The sequence below is a fragment of the Aedes albopictus genome, chromosome 3 (genome assembly GCF_035046485.1).
Source record: "Aedes albopictus strain Foshan chromosome 3, AalbF5, whole genome shotgun sequence".
Taxonomy (NCBI): domain Eukaryota; kingdom Metazoa; phylum Arthropoda; class Insecta; order Diptera; family Culicidae; genus Aedes; species Aedes albopictus.
In genome coordinates, this window is record NC_085138.1 from 213,825,773 (window position 1) to 213,849,590 (window position 23,818).

The window sequence follows — 23,818 nt, forward strand, 5'->3', positions numbered from 1 at the left end:
CACTTATGCGTCCACTTTTCAGAATGTGACAAATCGGCGTTGCATTTTTTCAACAATTTTCGGAACAAACTGCCTATTTATATTTCCCTATTTGGTAGTACACCATGATACATGGTCATGGGCTGCAAAATCTCAATATTGCCAAAAATGCACATGTGACAATTATGCTTCCATCGGCAGCATAATCCGAAGAGAAAATCGATGAAGAGGAATCGATCAACCTGTATACTAAGCTTGAGAAGTCAATTAGGTCTTTCTTCAAATAAAAAATACTGATTTACATTATGTGAAGTTTATTTTTGCAATCTATCCTTTAAATTAATTTTAAATAATTATGTCGTATGTTTCTTCTCAATGTTTTAGTGTTAGAATTAACTTTACATAAGTCATCATGTAGATTAATTTGTTATAACGTGTATGTTATGTTTTCAGTTTATAATGTTGTTTAGTTTATCGCGTTGGCTTTACCATTTTATTTCTTTTTATTCTTACTGTAACCCCTTGGTGGTGTGACCGGTCGACCTGAATTTATGCCACCGTACTGGAATTTGCGTTTGTCAGCTGGTTTTAGAATTTGGAAAGAACACATCAACGTATCGTCTACGGACATCATTGCACCTGGAAAAAAATAATGTAATGTAAGCACACAATTTTCATAAACTTTTTTCTTCGATGTAGCATTAGGTACATTACCTGCATTATCAAATTCACCACAATAGTTGGGTGCAGAAAAGAGGGTTACTAGTTGACGCTTAGCAAAAAATTCATAACCATCTTCGACGACTTGATGAGCCCGACAAATTAGATCGAAGTCATGTTTAGATAAAAATTTGCCGACGATCTGAAATAAATAGAATAGGTATTGAAAACTAAACTTATTTTTACAATTAATGGGTTTCCATTGAAAAATTCATGGGTTTCGCCATTGAAAAAAAAAACACTTTGCACTTTTATTTATCAAATAAATTTCCAAATGACACGCTGAACATATACAGATTTTTCATATTTTTGTAGTGAATATAAAACCTCAAACGAAGCTGCATATGAAAGCCTTATGCTATGTTCAGACTACGCCGTTGTATTTATCATGATACAAGCGGTTTTGGTGATACAAGGCCAATATCATGTTTCTGGAACGTAATACAGCCATACATTTTTGACACCTCCAATATCACCTTCCCGAACGTGATATTCCGAATATCATGATACAACTGCTCGAATTTTCTACTCGAACGATGATTTTCTGGCAACCCTGTACGGATTTGACAGCAATCGCTTTCAAACTTTTTGTTTTTGTTTATCATTTTGTTGTCGCAAAATCGTAAAAAAACTGGTGTGGAAGTGACGATTCTACAGAAGTTTTTCGGATCGAATGTTCCGACCTCGGTTCCGAAGGTGGCCCCATAAAAGGAACCAATTGATAGGGAATCAACTACGAGTAGTATGACTCCGAACCAGTTAGAACATTCATCTCGTAGGAACCGCCCCCAGGAAGCTCGCAGTAGTGGACTCACGGGGAAGGAAAGAAATCGACGTGACCGAACGTTTCCATGTCAATATACGACCACCAGCAAGAACGGAATTCCCGGAGGATCTTCAACTGGCATGCAGCTGCACCGGGTAAGTTGTGCGACCTACCCGCTAATCAACCGACGATAACCACGGATGATGTTTTCTTCCAGAACACTTCCTGTTTTCAACACGGAATCGTTCAATCTTCGATTTGTGGAGAAGCTGGAACTTGGTATATTATACGATGCGATGGTGGTCCGTGGCAGCAGATTACCCAACAGCAAAACGCTGGCTAAATTTAGGACATTTATTCGGTGCTTGATGCAGAATTAAGCTGCTGTTTGTAGTTATGAAGAAGTTATTTCAAGGGATATTGGAATTGTGAACAAAGATAAGTTGAATACTATTGACGTTATGATTTATTACTAGATCATTACAGATTCGTCCGAGCTATCTACCAATAATTTTTAGGTCCATTTCTAAGGAGTTTCTCCATTATCTCCAAAAAATCCTTTCTCCGAAAATTCCTCCAGAGATTATTATTTTTTTTTTATCTTTATTATCGAGACTTTCAGCCCGAGGCTGGTTCGTCTCCGAAGTTGAGTCAATACAAATACCGTAAAACGGGGCGAATAGAAACACCTTCCAGCATACTTAGGCAAGTATCTCTGGAACCGTGTGTAATAAAGTCAGTTGCAAGGGTCTTAACTTTGGGTCCCTCCTCCCTCTTTAATTGCTGTAATTAGGATTCAAAACTAATTTTGATTTCGTTAACTTATTTGAAAAAAGGTTGCTTGTTTCTATTCGCCCCGCAATGGGGCGAATAGAAACAGCTTTAAACAATTTTCGATATTTTTTATAATTTCAAGACAGAAATAACTTTTAATTCAATTAAAACTCTAACACTAGATTATAATAATTCACCTAGTGAAGAAAAAAATGTTGAATGTCGAAAAATACTTTAGTCTGTTAATACATACCAAATCGATAAAACGCAATTTAAATGGCGGAAGTTTTTTTGCCTCCAAATCGATACTTTGATTTTAAAAATTTTCACAAAAAAATTAACGGAATTATCATCTCAAAAAAGGTTTATTGAAACACTAGTAGCATCCAACTAGCTAATAAAATTAAGTGTTGATGAATTTTAAAACATAATTGCCATCTTTTTTTACAATAAGTTATTTGTTTCTATTCGCCCCATTGTTTCTATTCACCCCGTTTTACGGTAACAAATTGTTGAGTCTATTTATGTTTACTTAATAACAGTTCAATTTTTTTCGCCTGTCTTCGGGACATCCGTTCTCGTTTATCGTTCCAAGCTTTGATAGCTTCTGTAGTCGCAACCTTGAAATCAAGCACCTCCAGATCGCTCTCGCTTTCACTTTCCTGTTGAACCTCCAGTTCCCCTATATAGCTGCGATTGCTCTGCATATCATCATCAACGGTGATTATACTGCCGTCGTCGCTCTCATCGACCGTCTCCGCTTTCTTTTTCTCCTGTGGCGAATTTTATCAGAATTTCTTTCAAACAATTGCTTCTGAAGTTCCCTTAAGGATTTTTTCAACGACTCTTTCAAAGATTCCTTCAAGGATTGCTTCCAAAATTCCTTCAAGGATTCCTTCAGGAATTCCTTCAAGGATTCCTTTAGGGAATTTTCCAATCATTCCTTTAGGATCTCCTTCAAGGATTCTTTAGGGAAATTTTGAAGTGATTCCTTCCGGAATTCCTTCATTAATTCTTTTAAGGATTCCATGGGGGATTCCTTCAACATTCAAGGATTATATAAAGAAATTCTTCCAATATTGCTCCTGGAGTTCCTTTAAGGATTCTTTCAAGAACTCTTTCAGGAATTCCTTCAAGGATGTCATCAGAGATTCCTTCTGGTATTCCTTTTAAGATTTCATAAGGTATTTCTTCAAGGTTTCGTTCAGGAACTCCTTCAAAGATTCCTTCAGGAATTTCTTTAAGTATTCCTTTAGGAATTCTTTCAAGGATTCTTTCTCGATTTCATTCAGGGATTTCTTTAGGAATATCCTCAAGGATTCCTTCAGGAATTCTCTCAAGGAATTCTTCAAATATTCCTTCAAGGATTCCTCCAAGTATTCCTTCAGGAGTTCCTTCAAGGATTTTTACAGGATTTCTTCAGCAGTTCCTTCAAGGATTTTTCCAGGAATTCCTTCAAGGATTCCTTCAAGTATTTCTTCATGAGTTTTTTTTTTAATGATTCCTTCGGGAATTCTTCCAAGGATTCATTCATTAAATCCTTCAATGATCCCTTCAGGTATTCCTTTAAGGATTCCTTCGGGAATTCCTCCAAGGATTCCTTAGGGAATTCATCCAAGGATTCCTTCAGGAATTCCTCCAAGGATTCCTTCAGGAATTCCGCCAAGGATTCCTTTAGGAATTCCTCCAAGGATTCCTTTAGGAATTCCTCCAAAGATTCCTTCAGGAATTCCTCCAAAGATTCCTTCAGGAATTCCTTCAAGGATTCCTTCAGGAATTCCTTCAAGGATTCCTTCAGGAATTCCTTCAAGGATTCCTTCAGGAATTCCTTCAAGGATTCCTTCAGGAATTCCTTCAAGGATTCCTTCAGGAATTCCTTCAAGGATTCCTTCAGGAATTCCTTCAAGGATTCCTTCAGGAATTCCTTCAAGGATTCCTTCAGGAATTCCTTCAAGGATTCCTTCAGGAATTCCTTCAAGGATTCCTTCAGGAATTCCTTCAAGGATTCCTTCAGGAATTCCTTCAAGGATTCCTTCTGGAATTCCTTCAAGGATTCCTTCTGGAATTCCTTCAAGGCTTCCTTCAGGAATTCCTTCAAGGATTCCTTCAGGAATTCCTTCAAGGATTCCTTCAGGAATTCCTTCAAGGATTCCTTCAGGAATTCCTTCAAGGATTCCTTCAGGAATTCCTTCAAGGATTCCTTCAGGAATTCCTTCAAGGATTCCTTCAGGAATTCCTTCAAGGATTCCTTCAGGAATTCCTTCAAGGATTCCTTCAGGAATTCCTTCAAGGATTCCTTCAGGAATTCCTTCAAGGATTCCTTCAGGAATTCCTTCAAGGATTCCTTCAGGAATTCCTTCAAGGATTCCTTCAGGAATTCCTTCAAGGATTCCTTCAGGAATTCCTTCAAGGATTCCTTCAGGAATTCCTTCAAGGATTCCTTCAGGAATTCCTTCAAGGATTCCTTCAGGAATTCCTTCAAGGATTCCTTCAGGAATTCCTTCAAGGATTCCTTCTGGAATTCCTTCAAGGATTCCTTCAGGAATTCCTTCAAGGATTCCTTCAGGAATTCCTTCAAGGATTCCTTCAGGAATTCCTTCAAGGATTCCTTCAGGAATTCCTTCAGGAATTCCTTCAAGGATTCCTTCAGGAATTCCTTCAGGAATTCCTTCAAGGATTCCTTCAGGAATTTCTTCAAGGATTCCTTCAGGAATTTCTTCAAGGATTCCTTCAGGAATTCCTTCAAGGATTCCTTCAGGAATTCCTTCAAGGATTCCTTCTGGAATTCCTTCAAGGATTCCTTCTGGAATTCCTTCAAGGATTCCTTCAGGAATTCCTTCAAGAATTCCTTCAAGGATTCCTTCAGAAATTCCTTCAAAAATTTCTTTAGCATTTTTCTCAAGTATTCCTTTTCATCAGAGATTTTTCCGAGGATTTCTTTGGGAAATCCGTCACGGATTCTTTTGGGTATTCCTTCCAGGATTTTCTCTAAAAATTCCTTAAAGAATTCCTGCAGGTATTCCTCCTGAATGAAATACTGAAGGAATCTCTGAAACAACTCCTGGATGAATCCTTGAAAGAATTCCTGGAGAAATCTTTGAAGGAATTTCTGAAAAAATCATTCAAGGAATTCCTGAAAAATATCCTGAAAGAATCCTATAGGATTCTTTAGAATGAATTCCTGAAAGAATCTTTGAAGGAATTCTCGAAGAATTCCTGAAGAAATCCTTGAAGGAATATCTTAAGGAATTCTTCAAGGAGCTGCAGAAGGATTTCTTGAAGAAATTCCTTGAAAGAATCCTTTAAGGAACTCTAGTAGAAATCTTTGAAGGAATTCTTGATAGAATCCTTGAAGGAATTCCTGAAGCAATCCTTAAAAGAATTACTGAAGGAACTGTTAAAGGAATTTCTGAAGAAATCCTTGAAGGAATCCTTGAAGGAATTCCAGAAATAATCCTTGAAGATATTCCTTAAGGAATCCTAGAAGGAGTTTCTGAAGAAATCCTTAAAGAAATTCCTGGTCGAATCCTTGAAGAAATTACTGAAGGGATTATTAAACGAATTCCTGAAGGAATCCTCTAAGGAATCCTTGAAGGGATTCTTGAAGGAATCCTCGAAGGAATTCTAAAAATTCCTTAAGGATTTTCTGACGAAATCCTTGAAGGAATCCCTGAAGAAAATCCTGAAGGAATCCTTGAGAGAATTTCTGAAGGAATCCCTGAAAAAAATCCTGAAGGAAATCTATTAGAAATTCCTGATAGAATGCTTGAAGATTACTCTTGGGATTCCTCTGGAGTTCCCTCTGGGGATTCCATCGGGAGTTCCCTTTGGGGATTCCTTCGCGGATTCCTTCAGGAATTCCTTCGCAGATTCCTTCAGGAATTCCTTCAAAGATTCCTTCAAAGATTCCTTCAGGAATTCCTTCAAGGATTCCTTCAGGAATTCCTTCAAGGATTCCTTCAGGAATTCCTTCAAGGATTCCTTCAGGAATTCCTTCAAGGATTCCTTCAGGAATTCCTTCAAGGATTCCTTCAGGAATTCCTTCAAGGATTCCTTCAGGAATTCCCTCAAGGATTCCTTCAGGAATTCCTTCAAGGATTCCTTCAGGAATTCCTTCAAGGATTCCTTCAAGGATTCCTTCGGGAATTCCTTCAAGGATTCCTTCAGGAATTCCCTCAAGGATTCCTTCTGGAATTCCTTCAGGGATTCCTTCAAGGATTCCTTCAGGGATTCCTTCAAGGATTTCTTCAGGGATTCCTTCAAGGATTCCTTCAAGGAATTCCTTCAGGAATTCCTTTAAGAATTCCTTCAGGAATTCCATCAAGGATTCCTTCAGGAATTCCTTCAAGGATTACTTCAGGAATTCCTTCAAGGATTCCTTCAGGAATTCTTTCAAGGATTGCTTCAGGAATTCCTTCAATGATTCCTTCAGGAATTCCTTCAAAAATTTCTTTAGCATTTTTCTCAAGTATTCCTTTTGTTCAGAGATTCTTCCGAGGATTTCTCTGGGAAATCCCTCACGGATTTGTGATGGAATCCTTGAAGGAATTCCTGAAGGAATCCTTGAAAGAAATCCTGAAGAAATCCTTGAAGTAATTCCTGAAGAAATCCTTGAAGGAATTCCTGAAGTAGTTCTTGAAAGAATATATGAAGGAATCCTTTAACGAATTCTTGACGGAATCCTTGAAAGAATTCCTCAAGAATCCTTAAAGAAATTCTTGAACGAGTCCTTGATGGAATTCCTGAAAGAGTCTTTGAAGGAATTCCTGAAGGAATTCTTGAAGGAATTCCTGAAGAAATCCTTGAAGGAATTCCTGAAGGAATCCTTGAAAAAATCCTGAAAGAATCCTATAGGATTCTAAAGAATGAATTCCTGGAGGAATCTTTGAAGGAATTCTCGAAGAATTTCTGAAGAAATCCTTGAAGGAATATCTTAAGGAATTCTTCAAGGAGCTGCAGAATGATTTCTTGAAGAAATTCCTTAAAAGAATCCTTCAAGGAACTCTAGTAGAAATCTTTGAAGGAATTCTTGATAGAATCCTTGAAGGAATTCCTGAAGCAATCCTTAAAAGAATTACTGAAGGAATTGTTAAAGGAATTTCTGAAGAAATCCTTGAAGGAATTCCAGAAATAATCCTTGAAGAAATTCCTTAAGAAATCCTTGAAGGAGTTTATGAAGAAATCCTTAAAGAAATTCCTGGTCGAATCCTTGAAGAAATTTTTGAAGGGATTATTAAACGAATTCCTGAAGGAATCCTTAAAGGAATCCTTGAAGGGATTCTTGAAGGAATCCTCGAAGGAATTCTAGAAATTCCTTAAGGATTTTCTGACGAAACCCTTGAAGGAATCCCTGAAGAAAATCCTGAAGGAATCCTTGAGAGAATTTCTGAAGGAATCCATGAAGAAATTCCTGAAGGAAATCTTGAAGAAATTCCTGATAGAACACTTGAAGATTCCTCTGGAGTTCCCTCTGGGGATTCCATCGGGAGTTCCCTTTGGGGATTCAAACAGAAGTTCCCTTTGGGGATTCCTCTGGAGATTCCACCGGATGATCCCTCTGGGAATGCTTCCGGAAATTCCCTTTGGGGATTCCTCCGAGAGTGTTCCTCCTGAAGGAATCCCCAAAGGGAACTTCTGGAGGAATCACCAGAGAAAACTTCTGGAGGAACTACTGAAGGAATTCTCAGATGGAACTTCTGGTCATTTGGAGGAATCCCCAGAGGAATCCTCAGAGAAAACTCCTGGAGGAATTCCCCAAAGTGAACTTCTGAACGAACCCTCAGAAGGGACTCCTGGAGGAATCTCCAGAAGGAATTACTGAAACACGAAAACAAAGAATTTCTTCTGGGAATCCATCAGAAATTTATCCCGGGGATTCCACCAGAAACTCCTTCCGAGGATTCCTCCAGGAATTCTTTGTTTTCGAGGATCCCTCTAGGAGTTCCGCGGCAATTGCTCCTGGAATTTCCTGGGAATTCCGGAAGGAACTCCTGGAGGAATCCCGGAAGGAACTCCTGGAGGAATCCCGGAAGGGACTCCTGGAGGAATCCCGGAAGGGACTCCTGGAGGAATCCCGGAAGGAACTCCTGGAGGAATCCCGGAAGGAACTCCTGGAGGAATCTCGGAAGGAACTCCTGGAGGAATCCCGGAAGGAACTCCTGGAGGAATCCCGGAAGGAACTCCTGGAGGAATCCCGGAAGGAACTCCTGGAGGAATCCCGGACGGAACTCCTGGAGGAATCCCGGACGGAACTCCTGGAGGAATCCCGGACGGAACTCCTGGAGGAATCCCGGACGGAACTCCTGGAGGAATCCCGGACGGAACTCCTGGAGGAATCCCGGACGGAACTCCTGGAGGAATCCCGGACGGAACTCCTGGAGGAATCCCGGACGGAACTCCTGGAGGAATCCCGGACGGAACTCCTGGAGGAATCCCGGACGGAACTCCTGGAGGAATCCCGGACGGAACTCCTGGAGGAATCCCGGACGGAACTCCTGGAGGAATCCCGGACGGAACTCCTGGAGGAATCCCGGACGGAACTCCTGGAGGAATCCCGGACGGAACTCCTGGAGGAATCCCGGACGGAACTCCTGGAGGAATCCCGGACGGAACTCCTGGAGGAATCCCGGACGGAACTCCTGGAGGAATCCCGGACGGAACTCCTGGAGGAATCCCGGACGGAACTCCTGGAGGAATCCCGGACGGAACTCCTGGAGGAATCCCGGACGGAACTCCTGGAGGAATCCCGGACGGAACTCCTGGAGGAATCCCGGACGGAACTCCTGGAGGAATCCCGGACGGAACTCCTGGAGGAATCCCGGACGGAACTCCTGGAGGAATCCCGGACGGAACTCCTGGAGGAATCCCGGACGGAACTCCTGGAGGAATCCCGGACGGAACTCCTGGAGGAATCCCGGACGGAACTCCTGGAGGAATCCCGGACGGAACTCCTGGAGGAATCCCGGACGGAACTCCTGGAGGAATCCCGGACGGAACTCCTGGAGGAATCCCGGACGGAACTTCTGGAGGAATCCCGGACGGAACTCCTGGAGGAATCCCGGACGGAACTCCTGGAGGAATCCCGGACGGAACTCCTGGAGGAATCCCGGACGGAACTCCTGGAGGAATCCCAAAAGGGAACTCCTTTAGGAATCCCTGGTGGAATCTCCGAAAACAAAGAATTCCTAGTGGAATCCTCGGAAGAAATTTCTGGCGGAATCTCCGGGATAAATTCCTGATGGCTTCCCCGAAGGAATTCCTGGCGGAGTAACCAGAAGGAATTTCTGACGAAATCCTCGGAAGGAATTGCTGGTGAAATCCCCGGAAGTAATTTCTGGTGGAATACCCGAAGACATTCTTGAAGGAATCCCCGATGGATTTCCTGATAGATTCCCCGAATGAAATTCCTAGTGGAATCCCCTTAAGTATTTCATGGTGGAATCCCCGAATGAATGCCTGGTGGAATCCCAGGAAGGAATTCCCTGAAGGAAACCCTGGTGGAATCCCCGAATGGAATTCCTGGCGAAATCATCGGAAGGAATCTTTGGTGAAATCCCCGGACGGAACTTTTGGTGGAATCCACGGAAGCAATTCCTGGAAGAGATTTTAGAAGGAATCCCCGTATGGAATTTCTATGGGTATTTCCTGAAGGAATCTACGGAAAGAATTTCTGAGGAATCCCCAGAAGGAGTTATTTGAGGAATTCAAGGGAGTATGAACAGCATTTCTGGAAGAATCCTCCTGAATTCTAGACAGAAGCAGTTATTTCCAGGATCCAAGGAATAGATGAACAGCAATCTATTATACCGCTCGCGTTTGTGAACATGCTGGGCAACCGAGTGGGGATTTAAAATCTTTGACCAAATTTCCTTGTCGTTCTTCTGGATGCTGCGGTGTGATCCTATCGGAGTTCAATCGATATGTTCCGACGTAGTTTCCGGGTTGCAGGTTCTTCGATGCCTGCAGACGAAGAATCAGATCGTTTTTGATCACCAAAACACGAAATAAAGTAAAAAGAAAGAAGCTTTGTAAACATGTTTACATTCTAATACCACCTGTTAAGCAATATTACCAAACATCCAGTGTGAACGGTTTCGTGATATTGGAATATCACGTTGCTTGTATCATGTTATAACTTCGTAGTCTGAACAAGGCATAACGAAGACTTTCTACATGGCGAGTGGCTTCGTTCAGGAGCGCTCGCAATTCCTTGTGCGTCTCGGAGGTCATCTTCCTGAGGGACAGCAACCCACGGATGTGAGTCTCCACGATGACACGTTGATTCTCGAAGCGGTCGGTCAAAATATCCCAAGCGTAGTCATAGTCACCATCGCTAAGGACCTTCGTATCCAGTGCACCAGCTGCCTCGCCGATGAGCGCCTTGTCGAGGTGATAGAGCTTTATGGCGTCACTATCCCCCGAGTTGTCCATGAGATCTTGGAAGATCGCCTTGAACTTGGGCCAGGCGGCGTAGGTCCCATCGAACGTCGGAATCGGCGCCTTCAGTGGTTGTTGCTGGATAATCACTTGAGGCGCTGCTGAACTTACCGGAGTTGCTGAAGAACTCGCTGTTTTCGCTGCCAAAATCAGTGCTTCGACAACGTTGGAGGCGGCGTAGTACATGTCTTCGTAGTCTCCATACTCTTTCTCTTGTTCCTCGATCGCTTTATCCGGTACTAGTCCCACTATCTGGGTGTGGATTTGGCTGAACTCGGCGTCGGTAGCGGAGAGCTTTTTGGAAAGCACGCTCAGTTGGGCCAAGCCGATTTCCTGGTTACTGGCCAGTGTACGGCTAATCCTCACCAGCTTCATTTTCACTTGGGCACGCTGCCGAACGGCTTTCTCAAACTCCTTCCTTGTTGCGTCATCCATTGCCGTTTCCCACTCAGCAAAGCCGTGGAACGACGCAGTAGAACTAGCAACGGATGCGGATTCTGGAACCACTTCTTGGTGCTGCTGATCAGCACTGTCGTTTTCTTTTTGCTGCAACCGGGTCACCGGCATTTATCACTGTTTATTTCTTCGCGCTCTTCTTACTCGGGATTGCGCGCAGTTGGTCACTATCGGACGTGTTTCGAGATTGGTTTTGTCGCGACCGCGCACTGCACCAACTTGTGCAAACTTTTCGCAAACGCACTCGAAATCACTCGCGACGATGTTTTTGCGGTTTACTGTTTAGTCCAAACTTTTTTTCTGCTCGGGCACTCACAGCAGCAGCAATGTTTTCATTTGGTCCACTTTCCACTTTGGTCCAACCCCCCCGTAACTTGACAGATGAGCTCAGTTTCGCGTACCTACTTGCAAATCGCAGATGTCGCTACTGTTCGTAAACAACGGGTCCATCCTTCACTGGCGCAACAATTTTTGTCCATGCGAAAACATCTTTTTGTTTCCTGGTGAGTGGAAGCCAACAAGAGGCTAGCGTTTCGTATCAAAAGGACGTATTCAACAGAAGCGCAAAAACTAATGTTCATTAAATTGAAATTATATTTTGATTTTTCTTTTTGTTGTAAGAAATGTAATAAAAGCACATGTTTAAACGGTCTTCCATATTAATTGGTGACTGCGCATGCTAGACCAAACTGATGATCAAACTCGAAAAAAAAAACATCTGCAGATGATTATTTTTAACTTCCATTTTGGCTTGGCCACGAGATATGTAGCTGTAAAATGTTAACATAAGTAACCTAATTTATTACTTGCTGGTGCTTAATAATCGCACTAGAAGAAAACATGAGTTTCTTATTAATTTTATGAAAGCCGACTATTTTGTCTTTACTTGTTTTATAGATATAAATTTCGCTTCTAATAAACAAATTCATCATGCCGCACCTAATTTGCATTTATCTACCACAAAAAAAGCGGAAATAACAAATAAAAGTTTCTGTTTAATATTTCAATATATTTTGTTCGGTTTGTTATTGGCGGTTTTCGTCCTTTTCTAAAGTAGCCCTTGCCGCTTTGAATCTGACAGTACCACCCGGACCAAAATTTTTAGGTACGCTGACGTTGTTCGGCAGCTGTCAAGAAGCTCCCGGGTTGCTTTGGTCCAACCAAGCGTAGCTCGTCTCGTGTTCGTCAAACACGCACAATCATGCACAGCGTCTGTTTCACCACGGAGGATGCCGACGACGCGGGCGGTCGATGGCTCGATCCAGGCAGGATCGTCACACTTTTCCCCTGCGCCACTCGGGCGGCGGCACAGTTGAGGGATTTTCTTTGGGAATTACCACGCGGATGGTGGTGCGACTCAGGCAGAATCGTCTTCACTTTCACTACACTTTTCTTGGCGGATTTGCCACTCGGGCGGCGGCACAATCCAAGGGAATTTCACGGGGTGATCTTGTGGGATTCACCGCTCGGTCGGCGGTCGAATCCGGGCAAAATCTTCACGGGAAATCACTTCACACACTGATGATCCGGTTCGGAACGGACCAGATGTTCGAGCCCAGCGGTGTGGATCGAAAAGCAGCGGACTGTATGGTCAATTTTGCGGGGGCAAACACGGCGGAACACTTCGCGACGGGAGGATCACTCTCGCGGAAGGGGATTTGGCAAGGGCCAACTTTTCTAGGGTGGAGAAAACCAGAACACGGAACGGCTACGCTTACACATTAGATTTATTTCTCTTCTTCACTTCTACATTAATTTTGTAATTTTAACTTTCACTGCTGCGGCTGTGACGCGACCGATCGGTAGTGCGGTTGAAACTTGTCTTTTTACAACCGTTGCGGCTGCTGTTGGTTGGAGGTCGGTGAGGAAAACGAAGCGACATACGTTCGCTGTGTCGAACTGAGTAGCGGACGCGTGGGTGTAGGGTTTTCATGTTTGCTTGCTTGTAGTGGTTCTCGCTTCCGTCGGGAGACGGAACAAAAACTAACATTTTTTGAAGTGGATAATTTTTCTTCGTGAGCACTCTTATGCAATAGATTCTAAATAGACTTTAAAAGGATACATGTATCAAAAAACTAAACTTTTTTGACATCTTGCCAGGTAAAGTTGGCAAAAACCTTAGGGTGTCCATATTGCCCCGCCTACCAAGCATATAAACCATAATTGAAAGCGTTTGCCGTGTACTGAGTACACGACGCGACCGCTCGTGTAACATTTTTTGATGCGACTGATGGAGGGTTAATCTATTCTGGGTACCTGGGCACTGTGGGATTCAAGGAAACGAAAAGGCGGATTTTTTGGCAAGACTTGGATCTTCAAAACCTTTCCTAGGTCCAGAACCATTTTGTGGGGCCTCAGAATGTACCCTCAAACTAGAACTGAAAAACTGGGAAAAGAATATGATAGAAGAAGTTTGAAAAAACACGGTAATAGCACGATAATCTAAAAGATTTATATCTTCAAACAAAAACATTACTCGAAACCTTCTGAGTTTGTCTAAAAAAGATCTGAATACTTTTTTGTGGTTTAGTAACAACAGGTCACTGCTCAAGCAAATACTTTTTAAAACTACTAGGAATATTGGAAGATGACACTTGTCGATTCTGTAGAAGTTGCAAGGAAGATTCGGGGCATTTATTGTGTAACTGTGATGCACTTTTCCATAATGGCTAGTTTCCACCTGGTAAGTACTGTGTAAAAAGATAGGACAAGTAATGGTCACGTAAAACTTTTGCAATCAAAATTACTTAAGCGTTCGCAAGTGTTAAGTAATTTGCAGCCAGAAAGATTTGCCAACAGATGGCACTGTCATGCGATGCTGTCAGTCATGTTGTTAATTTTCCGTACAGAATAATATGTCGATGTTCCGTGAGTTAAAGTGGCATTTCTCTTTCGTTTTTGTTTCTTCTTTCGTACCAAAGACATCAGGGTGCATTAAGCTGTTAGTACACAGGGGCCTTAGGCATGTAGTACACAGCGTCAGATATTTTATTTATTTATTTGATTGCGGAAAACGCAATGGGTTCGGCAATGGAATGCGGAAGCACTGCGGTACGTACTAAAAAAATCTGCAAGTATGCCGCTGCTGCATAGGCGCCAACTTGTGACGTAGTTGGGGGGTCGAAGCTCTCCAAAATTGGACAAAATTCAACTTTTTTTAGTCCAATGCACTAGTTTTCACGTGAATATGCCTGAATAAGATGAATTGCATCGATATTTTCCGCATTCGATTGATTTTGAAAGGCCTTGCCCCCCAACTACGTTACAAGTTGGCGCGTATGCGCGGCAAAACACAATGAGCACGGATATCCTGCGGTTAATTTCAGAACAACTCCAGCTCGGTGAATATGTTTGTTTCCTGGAAGAAAGGAATTATGTGAGAATCTGCAGCATTGCTCTTGCTCTGTTTTGCTCTATCAAAAGAAATCTGAGGTTTTCTAGTTCTCGAAAATTCCTAAAAGAGTTCTCTCAGGAGTTTCCCGATATTTCCGCTAGAATGTCCCCCAGGAGTTCACGGAAATTCAACTAGAAGTTCTCCTCCAGTTCTTTCTCCAGGAGATTATCAGGAATTCTTCGGGATTTTCCCGGATATTTTCGTGGGAGTTCCCCGGAAATTTCTCCAGGAGTGTTCCGGAAATTCCTCCAGGGATTCCCCCGGGAAATCATCCAGAAATTATCAGGTTCCACTTCCAGGAAACCCCCAATAAAACTTCCGGGAGTTCCCCGGGAATGCCTCCAGAAGTTCCCTGTTAATTCCTTCAGGTGTTTGCCGGAAATATATCCAGGAGTTCCCCGTGAATTCTTGTAGGAGTTCCCCGGGATATTCTGCAGAAATTCCCTTGGAATTCCCCAATGAGTTTCCAAGAAATTCCTCCAGGAGTTTCCCACGAACTCATCTAAAATTACCTCGGAAATTCCACCAGAAGTTCACCAATAATTCCACCAGGAATTTTCCGGGAGTTCCTCTGAAATTCCCGTGCAATTCTTCCAGAATTCCTACAGGACTTTCCGAGAGGGATTCCTGGAGGAATTTCCCGGAGGAATCCCCGAAGGAATTTATGGAGCAATCATCAGAGCATCTTCTGGAGCAAATCTCTTCAGAGATTTCTCCAATAATTCCTTCGGAGATTCTTCCAAAAAATCCTCGGGAGATTCCTTCGGAAATTCTTTCGGAGATTCCTCCGGAAATTCTTCCAGACATTTCTCCGGGAATTCCTCCAGAGATTTCTCCGGGAATTCCTCTGGAGATTCCTTCGGGAATTCTTCCGAAGATTCCTCCGGAAGTTTCTCCGGAGATTCCTCCAGAAATTCCTCCAGAAATTCCTCCGCGGATTCCTCCAGAAATCCCTCCAGAGATTCTTCCAGGAATTCCTCATCAAGGAATACCTCCGGGGATTCTTCCTGGAATTTCTCCGGAGATTTCTCCCGGAATTCCTCCAATTCTGGAGATTCCTCCAGGAATTACTTCGGAGATTCCTTCAGGAATTCCTCCCAGAGATTCTTCCGAGGAATCCTCGGAGGAATTCCTGGACCTCCGGAGGAATGCCGGAAGAATCTCCGGAGGAATTTTTGGAGCAATTTTTGGAGGAATCTCCGGAGGAATCCCTGGAGGAATCTTCGGAGGAATTTCTTGAGGAATCTTTAGAGGAATTATTGGAGAAATCTCACTGATGCCACTCCTGGTGTTATCTTTAAAGAAAATCCTGGAGTAATACCAGAAGAAACTAGAGGAGGAACCCAAAAATTTACTCCTAGAGGAGATTGTCGTGACCACGGAAACCATATCTACTACAGAGATCTAGAAGGAGGTTCTGGAGGAATCCCGAAAGATGTTGCTGAAGGAAGGATTTTCTCTGCGAAATCCCAGAGAAAAACCTTCGTGCGGAATGCCAGAAGATTCATCACAATGAATCCTTCGTGAATCTTCATAAAATTTCCCATGAAGCTTTGTCCCAGTATTTCTTCAACAACTCCATAAAGTAACCGCCAGAGTCCCTGCAGAATTCCTTCCATCGTAGTCCGAACGCCCAAATTGCAGATTTTTTTAATGAGTATCTAAACTTAGTTCTCTCTGTAATACCATTAAAAGTTCCCCCAGAATTCCAGCGCAATGTCTCGTAATCAGAATTTTCCCTGGAAAGCTTCACAACTCCGTTGGAATCTCACTATCTGGATTTTCCCCAGAAGCCCACTCAAAAGTTTTAATTTGAATCATTTTCCCTACACGCGCGCAAAATAGTACATTTAAATTTCAATAACATTTCCTGAGGAAAAGAACGAAATTTCTCTAAGTCCAAATCGTAAACAACCTGGTGGCCTTTTCTTCACATCCTTCTTACAGCATCGTTTCGTTAAAATGCTGTCAGTTAAACAAATGTCAAAATTACTTACGAAAAAAGGTAAAATTTTACTTGAGCGCTCTACTTGGCAACAGGAAACTTAGCTTAAGAGTGTAATACAACCATACAATAAAAAGCATTTAGGTATAAACTTTTTCGCCATGACAAGGTGGCACAATCTTTGTTTGCAAACTGAGACTTCTTTCTTGTCTAACTCCAGGGTTTCCACTGTTTAAGAAAATTCCATGTAAACTCACATCATATATCGCATTTGACGAATGCTTGCATGAATCCATAAAATTTCCCCCGAGAATGTTTAAGGACAAACGTCTTGAAATCCCGATTCAACAGTGCATCAGAACTTCAAACGCACAAATCTCAAGAAGCAAGCTTCACACAACAGTGCATTTCATTATTCCGTTCTTTCTCACTAGTAACAAGCTTGAATTAAGAAGATCAGGTGCGCTGGTTTTGTCTACGAAGAGATTTGTGCCCTCGAAATCGTGAGTAGGTGCCAAATTCGGCCATTGTGGCGGCCATTGTGGGATTCTAACAAGTCTGTCCTTAAAACAAGTGGTTAGTCCGGTCGAACTATCAGATCAAAAATTCAAAAATCGTAAATCAGCCTTCAAAGTTCATAAACTAACTTGTTGAGTCGTAATTACATTCACCGGATTGCTAGAAACATAGAATATCCTAATTATAACTATGATGGCATTTATATGATGTTTGTTTAATAATTATATATTCAAAACTTAGTGTTGAAATGTCTGCGCAGAATTAGAACCACCGTTTAATATCGGTTCCTAATTCTGCGCACATAAGAAGAACAAGAAGATTAAAAAAAGAAGAAGAAAACTCAATTGTTTTTTGCCGATTCTGATTCCTCGAAGACAGCAGTACATGATGCGCATGGAAAAGTAGACATTTTCTTCATTATTTATGTCGCAAAATGCTTCAGCTCATGAGGCAACTTTTACGCAGCTTCGCTAACGGACACAGATTTCAGGCAATTTCCAGTACTTGAAACACAATTTTATTTTTTTTACATAATAATGGTTATTAGTTTGAAATTTTTTTCTTCACAAACTTTTTCACTACTATTGACACAATATTCAAAAAATATATTTGAAGCTAATATTGAACTAGCGTCCATGATTTTATGGTACATTTGAGAAAGTGCGCCGAATTAGGGACTGCGCAGAATTAGGGCCGGTCACGGTACCCCGGACAGACATGTGATACGAGTATGATTCCTGTACAACGGTACGCAGTGTCAAGAAAATTCTAACAAGACTGACTTGAACTGAGAGAATTTTTTAGTATGGCACTCATTTCAAGCGCAATTGTACAGTGATTCTTGTATCACATGTGTGTCATAAGTATTATAGGCAAGGATTTTAACATTATAGTGTTATTACGAGCAAATATCTATTTCTTATACGGTATATGTAACAAATTAAGGTAAAAATGTATACATACATACATATCCATAAAAATATTCTACAATGGTTCAAACGTTTAATTACCATTGTACACAGTTGCATGTTGATCTTTAAACCTATCTTGAAAGTTCACAAACTGTTAGTTGCGTTGCTATAAAATGTTTTGTTTTTGACAGATTTGTGAAAATTGTGCAGCACTTGTTTTACGATGAATAACGTTTTAAAAGTGATGTGCAAAATTTACAGAGAAAACGCATATTCTTCTGATGTTGTTCAGTGTACAAGATACTAAAGACTCAACTGACCACGTTTTTCTTTGCAAACGGTTGGAGGGATCCATCCCAATGGCTGTTCCTAATTATTCGCTTCAAAGGCTCTTCATTCATGCGGTATGAGAAGGGCTTTCATCATTATTCCAATACTATGTAATGGAATAGAAGTGAACATATATGCAGTTTTAATGCCAACAATTCTAAATATTTTTAATGAAGAAGGGAAAAAGTATCATTGTTTTCCTTTTGGCATTCAAAAACCCAACAATGTTCCTTCTTTTTAAACAATATTCTTCTTAAAATTAAGGCAATTAGTAAATTTTTTTAAATTAAAACTGCTTACATTTTCAACATAGATTCTCCCTTCTTTTCTACATAGACTGTTCTTCCGAATTGCACTTTTCAGGAAATTATGGGCATTATTACAACCACCGGTGTTAAATTGCTGTTATATTTATTAGGGTGAGGCGGGGCAAGATGGGTCACCTAAGGATGGATCACCATAACTTTGTAAACACAAATCGTATTGGTTTGTATTCGTTCGCTACTCTTTAATACACTACTTAGCTATGCTAAAAGTCGATAAAAAGTTCATTAAATACAAAATCTGATGTTAAACAAGCACTTTTAAAAAGTGATCGATTTTGCGCCGTGAAAAAAGTGCGGGGCAAGATGGGTCACCTTTTAAGTATTTCACATTTTCTCAACGAAAAACGTCAAAATATAAGATTTGTTCCGCATTCATATATGCTCCATATCCATACTGAGTAAACAAGAGCTACTAGTAAACATTTTATAAATTTATTTGGTATATAAAAACCTTTAAGATTTGAGTGGTCCTAAGGCGACTTGAAAATCGATGTTTTCACTAAAAAAAAAATCATAATTTTATGTTATAATTTTGAGCGTTCATTCCGCTTGATTGAAGTCATTTATGAGATAGTCTTGTAATAAAAAATAAATAACTTTTGAATTGTAATTGTAATTGTAATTGCTCAGTCCACACCCAGGCCGACAACTGTCAGCCCATCTGCTTGTAGGCAGATGTGGACCTACTAAGCCTCCCCCGTTAACATGTCCTACACCGAATTAGCACGCTTCTTTGTTTGATCACGAAAAGTATCGGTTCTTGTTGGCACCACGAGTGTGCATCTTTCTCTGTAGAGTAAAGATACATTTAAGCCCCGAGACCTGACAGCAATCAAGCTGATCACAAGGTTGTGCCTTTGCCCAGGGAACATAATCAAAACATGAGTAATGCGCCCGAAAATGGCACTGACCCATCTTGCCCCGCGACCCATCTTGCCCCGCCCCACCCTATATATTTTTTAAAATTTCTAAACACCTGTGCTTGTGGTGCCGATTGTAACTATAGATAGTAGAGTAAACATAGATCCGTGTTGATGAATCCGTTGTATCCAAACGAACTGTCAAAATCTGTATCCAAACGAGCATGATGTCACGATTTGGACAACATCAATGGAGCGCATGACGTCATATTCAATCGTCGCACTCTTGAAAATTACTACTTACACGCTTGAAACATTTTAGTCAACGGTGTCCGCGGATCTAAGGATTGTATCGGAAATTAACTATAAACGTTCACAATTGCCTGAAAAATAATCTGTTCGAAATAAACATAATTTTATTTTTGGAGATACTATATAAATCCCTTAAATAACGAATGGCAGTTCTGATTTTCAAAAAATAATCATTTAACTTGGACTTTTATCTAAAAGTTTGCACATATGTTTTTAAAATTTTGGACACCTCCTAAAATTTTAAAATTGCGAAAACTGTGGGAAAATATTCAATTTTTTCTCTTATTTTTGCGCAAACATATTCTTTTCCAGAATGCTCATGATATAGGAAAAAAAAATTATCAAGAAAAATTCCCTTCGCAGTTTAGGGCAATTCTTAAAAATGAAAAAAGGCCATTTTTCGAGGAACCCTTTTTTTATGCGTCTTTAAAGAACGATTACGCAAATAAAAAAATACATAAAGTTGAAAATTTGCATTTTTTTCGATTGGGTATGTATTTAAATCTATTGAAGAGGTAGTTTTTCCAGAGAACGGAATTTTATAACCTCTGAAGATATTTAAAACAGAGCGTCAAAGTTCGACCAAAAAGTAGATGTTTTTTGGGATAGACCATGTTGGAGGGTTTTCTATCCAAAATAAGAATTTTAACAGTCGGTTTTGAGTGATATGCTATGTGTACATAACTGCTAGTAATAATCATTATTTTCCAGATTTTTCCCCGTACAAATTTTTTTCGCTACAAATGTTTGAAACGTTAAAAAAAATTAAAAAAATGCAGTTTGTACAGATTGTTATTTTGTGTGGTATACTCATAGAACCATATTTTCAATAATACTAAACATATTCCAAATTTCTTCAAGCTTTTCTTAACTTAACTATATTGTGAAGATTTCATAGAAGAACCGAAATGGAAAGACCAACCGTGCGTCGAGATAGAGCATTTTGAATGTTTATAGTTAATTTCCGATACAGTCCTTATGTTTACTCTACTATCTATAATTGTAACTAGCCTAAACATTGTAACTCGAAAGAACAGCCTATGTAGAAAAGAAGGGAAAATCTATGTCGAAAAAGTAAGCAGTTGTGATGCCGATAATTTCCTGAAAAGTGCAATTCGAAAGAACAACCTATGCAGCAAAGAAGAAAAAGTCTGTTGAAAATGAAAGCAGTTATAATTCCAATAATTGTACCAATTGCCTAAATTCTAAAAAAAAAGCTTGTTAAAAAAAAGGAACAGTGTTGGGTTTTTGAATGCCGCAAGGAAAACAATGTCACCACAGACAAACAGACGTAACACTTCGAACATTTTTCGATTTAAATTTTAGTCTCGGAAATAGGTTCGCTTAGTTCTAAAAGGACTGAATTTGGCCAATCATCAACTAGGTGGCAGTAGTGAGCAAACGTCAAACTCAAACAAAAACTATGCGAGCGCCGCGAATTGGCAGTTGGTCAACTCTCAAATTTTCAAATAAACCGTTAAATCGATGTACGATGTCATTTGCTGTCTGCGGTTTCTAGCAAATCGTCTTCGTAGTCCAACTTCACCATCTTCTGCTACAATTGCTTCGTCGCTTTCTTAAATTCGGCTCTGTCATTACCAATGTCCTTCCAATTTCAACGAACATTCGTCCATATCCACCTCTTGTCTACCGCTGGATTTCCACGTGAAATAAGGTCTTTCAACTTTTTTCCCGGGACTAATCTGCTTTATGCATGCTTCCTTTCCTGACACTTCGGAGCACGTCTTGGACATGGCTGAGTACAAACAATGCTCATCTCCAGCGATATTTTTTACCAGCATCGCACCACCGTCGTACTGCATTACTTCCATTTTCACTGCTATCCCTGCTTATTGCTATCACTCATGATACTCAGATACATGAAAATATAAAAGAAATATTAGTAGCGCTTTTGGTGATACTTTCACGACGGCCATTCAGAATGGTTCAACGGATGCAGATGCGAAGATCATCCCTGCTGACTAGCAGCGTTCATCAAACTCAGTTGAAGATAAAACTTCAAATATACGAACACGAAGAGCAACAAATAGACGAACGCGAATATTCTAAAAAAAAAGAATGATCTTCCATCCGATCTTCAAGTGATCCTCACAAGCAACATCTTTCGTTCAGGCACTTTTGAATGTCCGTATGCAACTTGTTCTCACAAGAAATCTGCCTCGTCCAAGTTGGCAGAACGCGCCCATACCCCTTTCTGAACCGAAGGGCAGGGTACTTGTTAGTATTAACTACTATGTACTACTACTTCTACTACTACTGGTACTTACTATAACACCTACTTATGATTAACTACAGCAGATCACAGCCGCTAAAATTGTGACTGCCACTGTTTAACCCTAAAAGGGATACCTGGGGTCCATTGGACCCCAGGCGCCTTTCAGAGCTCGTCTTTGATGGAACACACTCAGCGAGGTGACGAAACTGAGGCCATGAAGGTATCCCTTTTAGGGTTAAATTAAACAGTGCAATGAGTGATTGTTAGCTTCCCAGCCTTTTTAGTAAGGTACCCCGGGGCAAGTGGGACCTAAAAAAATGCTAATTTGGTTTTGTCATGCCAAAAGTTTCAGAACACAAATTCTTTAATAATTCCAATGGACCCAAAAGACGTTGCTGGTATATTTGTACTTATTAACGTGCATTAAAACTGTTTCAAAATTTTTACATTCCATATATTATGCATATAAAGAAAAATGTAGCAGATCTTCACTTACTGCGTTTCACGGGGCAAGTGGGACCTATTCAGAGTTTTTATTCAAAGGGCTTAATATAAGTTGCAACAAATAAGGTAACATAAATCATAAATCTCTTACATGAATGGCTATGTTTAGAGATTAAAATAAGAAGAGGTTTATGGTACTATGCATAAATTACGTAACACATAACAAATCGCCGGGGGGAATTGAATCAACTCTAGCAGCTCATGCAAAATAAATTGATTTTTTTATACAAAAAGCGCCGTAAAGTGAAGAGACAAAAGATTTCGAAACTTGCTCTCTATATTATATACAGGGGATGGCCAGAATGTTTGGGATAGGCAACTTTTTTTCTCCCACAAAAAAATTCAACATGCTGTAACTTTTCATAGAGTGCATCAAAAATTCTCAAATTTTGACTGTTTGTCAACCTATTATATTTGCATCATTGGTACAAATTTGGGCTCGATTGATTATTTTTTCGCGAAGTTAGAACCGTTCGGGTAAAACACTATTATTTAGACAACTAATTTTTGAACTGTCATATTTCGGAAACCAGTGAACCGAATTGAATGATTTTTCTAACGTTTATCAACAATATATTGAAACTCAATACGACGTTATGAAATGTTATATTTTCTCACGGCGAATTAAGTTATACCGGATTGAAATTTTTACCCATATAGAGGAAAATAAGTCAAATTTACAATACCACCCAAAAATTACTAAATGTGTTCTTCCTTTAATCTTAATAGGCTCTAATATATCGGATTAGAGATAACTTGAGAACAGAAATGGAAAATCTTTGGATATCAACACTAAAATTTATTGACATTGACGTAAAAAAAATACATTTTTTCGAGGAAAATCCAAAAAGTGTCAATCCATGATAACTTTTTTCAACGTTTAAAAAGTACCTATGTTTTAATAGTTTGTGAAGCATTTACATATTGTTAGTGTACGTTCAAAATTTCATTCAATTCGGTTCGCTGGTTTCCGAGATATGACACCTCAAAAATGAGTTGTCTGAAAAATAGTGTTTTACGCGAACGGTTCTAACTTTGCGAAATATTAATCAATCGAGCCCAAATTTGTACCAATGATGCACACATAATAGGTTGACAAGCAGTCAAAATTTGAGATTTTTTGATGCGCTCTATGAAAAGTTATAGCTTGTTGAACTTTTTTGTGAGAGAAAAAAAAGTTACCTATCCCAAACATTTTGGCCATCCCCTGTAGTTGATGATTCTCACCACTAGTAAATCTGGGGTTTCGAGATTTTCAGTAATATCTTCTCCCTTACATAATCTTACGATCATTAAACAATGTTTTTTTTTTAATCATGAATTTTGAAAAGGCCATTTCCCTATTTTAAT

General features: G+C 40.3%; 1 protein-coding gene across 1 annotated transcript in view; it reads right to left on the bottom strand.

Moving 5' to 3' along the window:
* Positions 1-276: 276 nt before the first annotated feature.
* Positions 277-23,818, bottom strand: part of LOC109412802 (serine/threonine-protein phosphatase alpha-2 isoform) — a 74,856-nt gene continuing 51,314 nt past the window's right edge. The window contains exons 6-7 of the mRNA XM_029877028.2: positions 694-841; positions 277-618 (exon numbers count right to left, since the gene is read on the bottom strand). Of these exons, the coding sequence (XP_029732888.1) occupies positions 473-618; positions 694-841 (294 nt within the window). The 3' untranslated portion in view covers positions 277-472. The remainder of the gene's footprint in view (positions 619-693; positions 842-23,818) is intronic.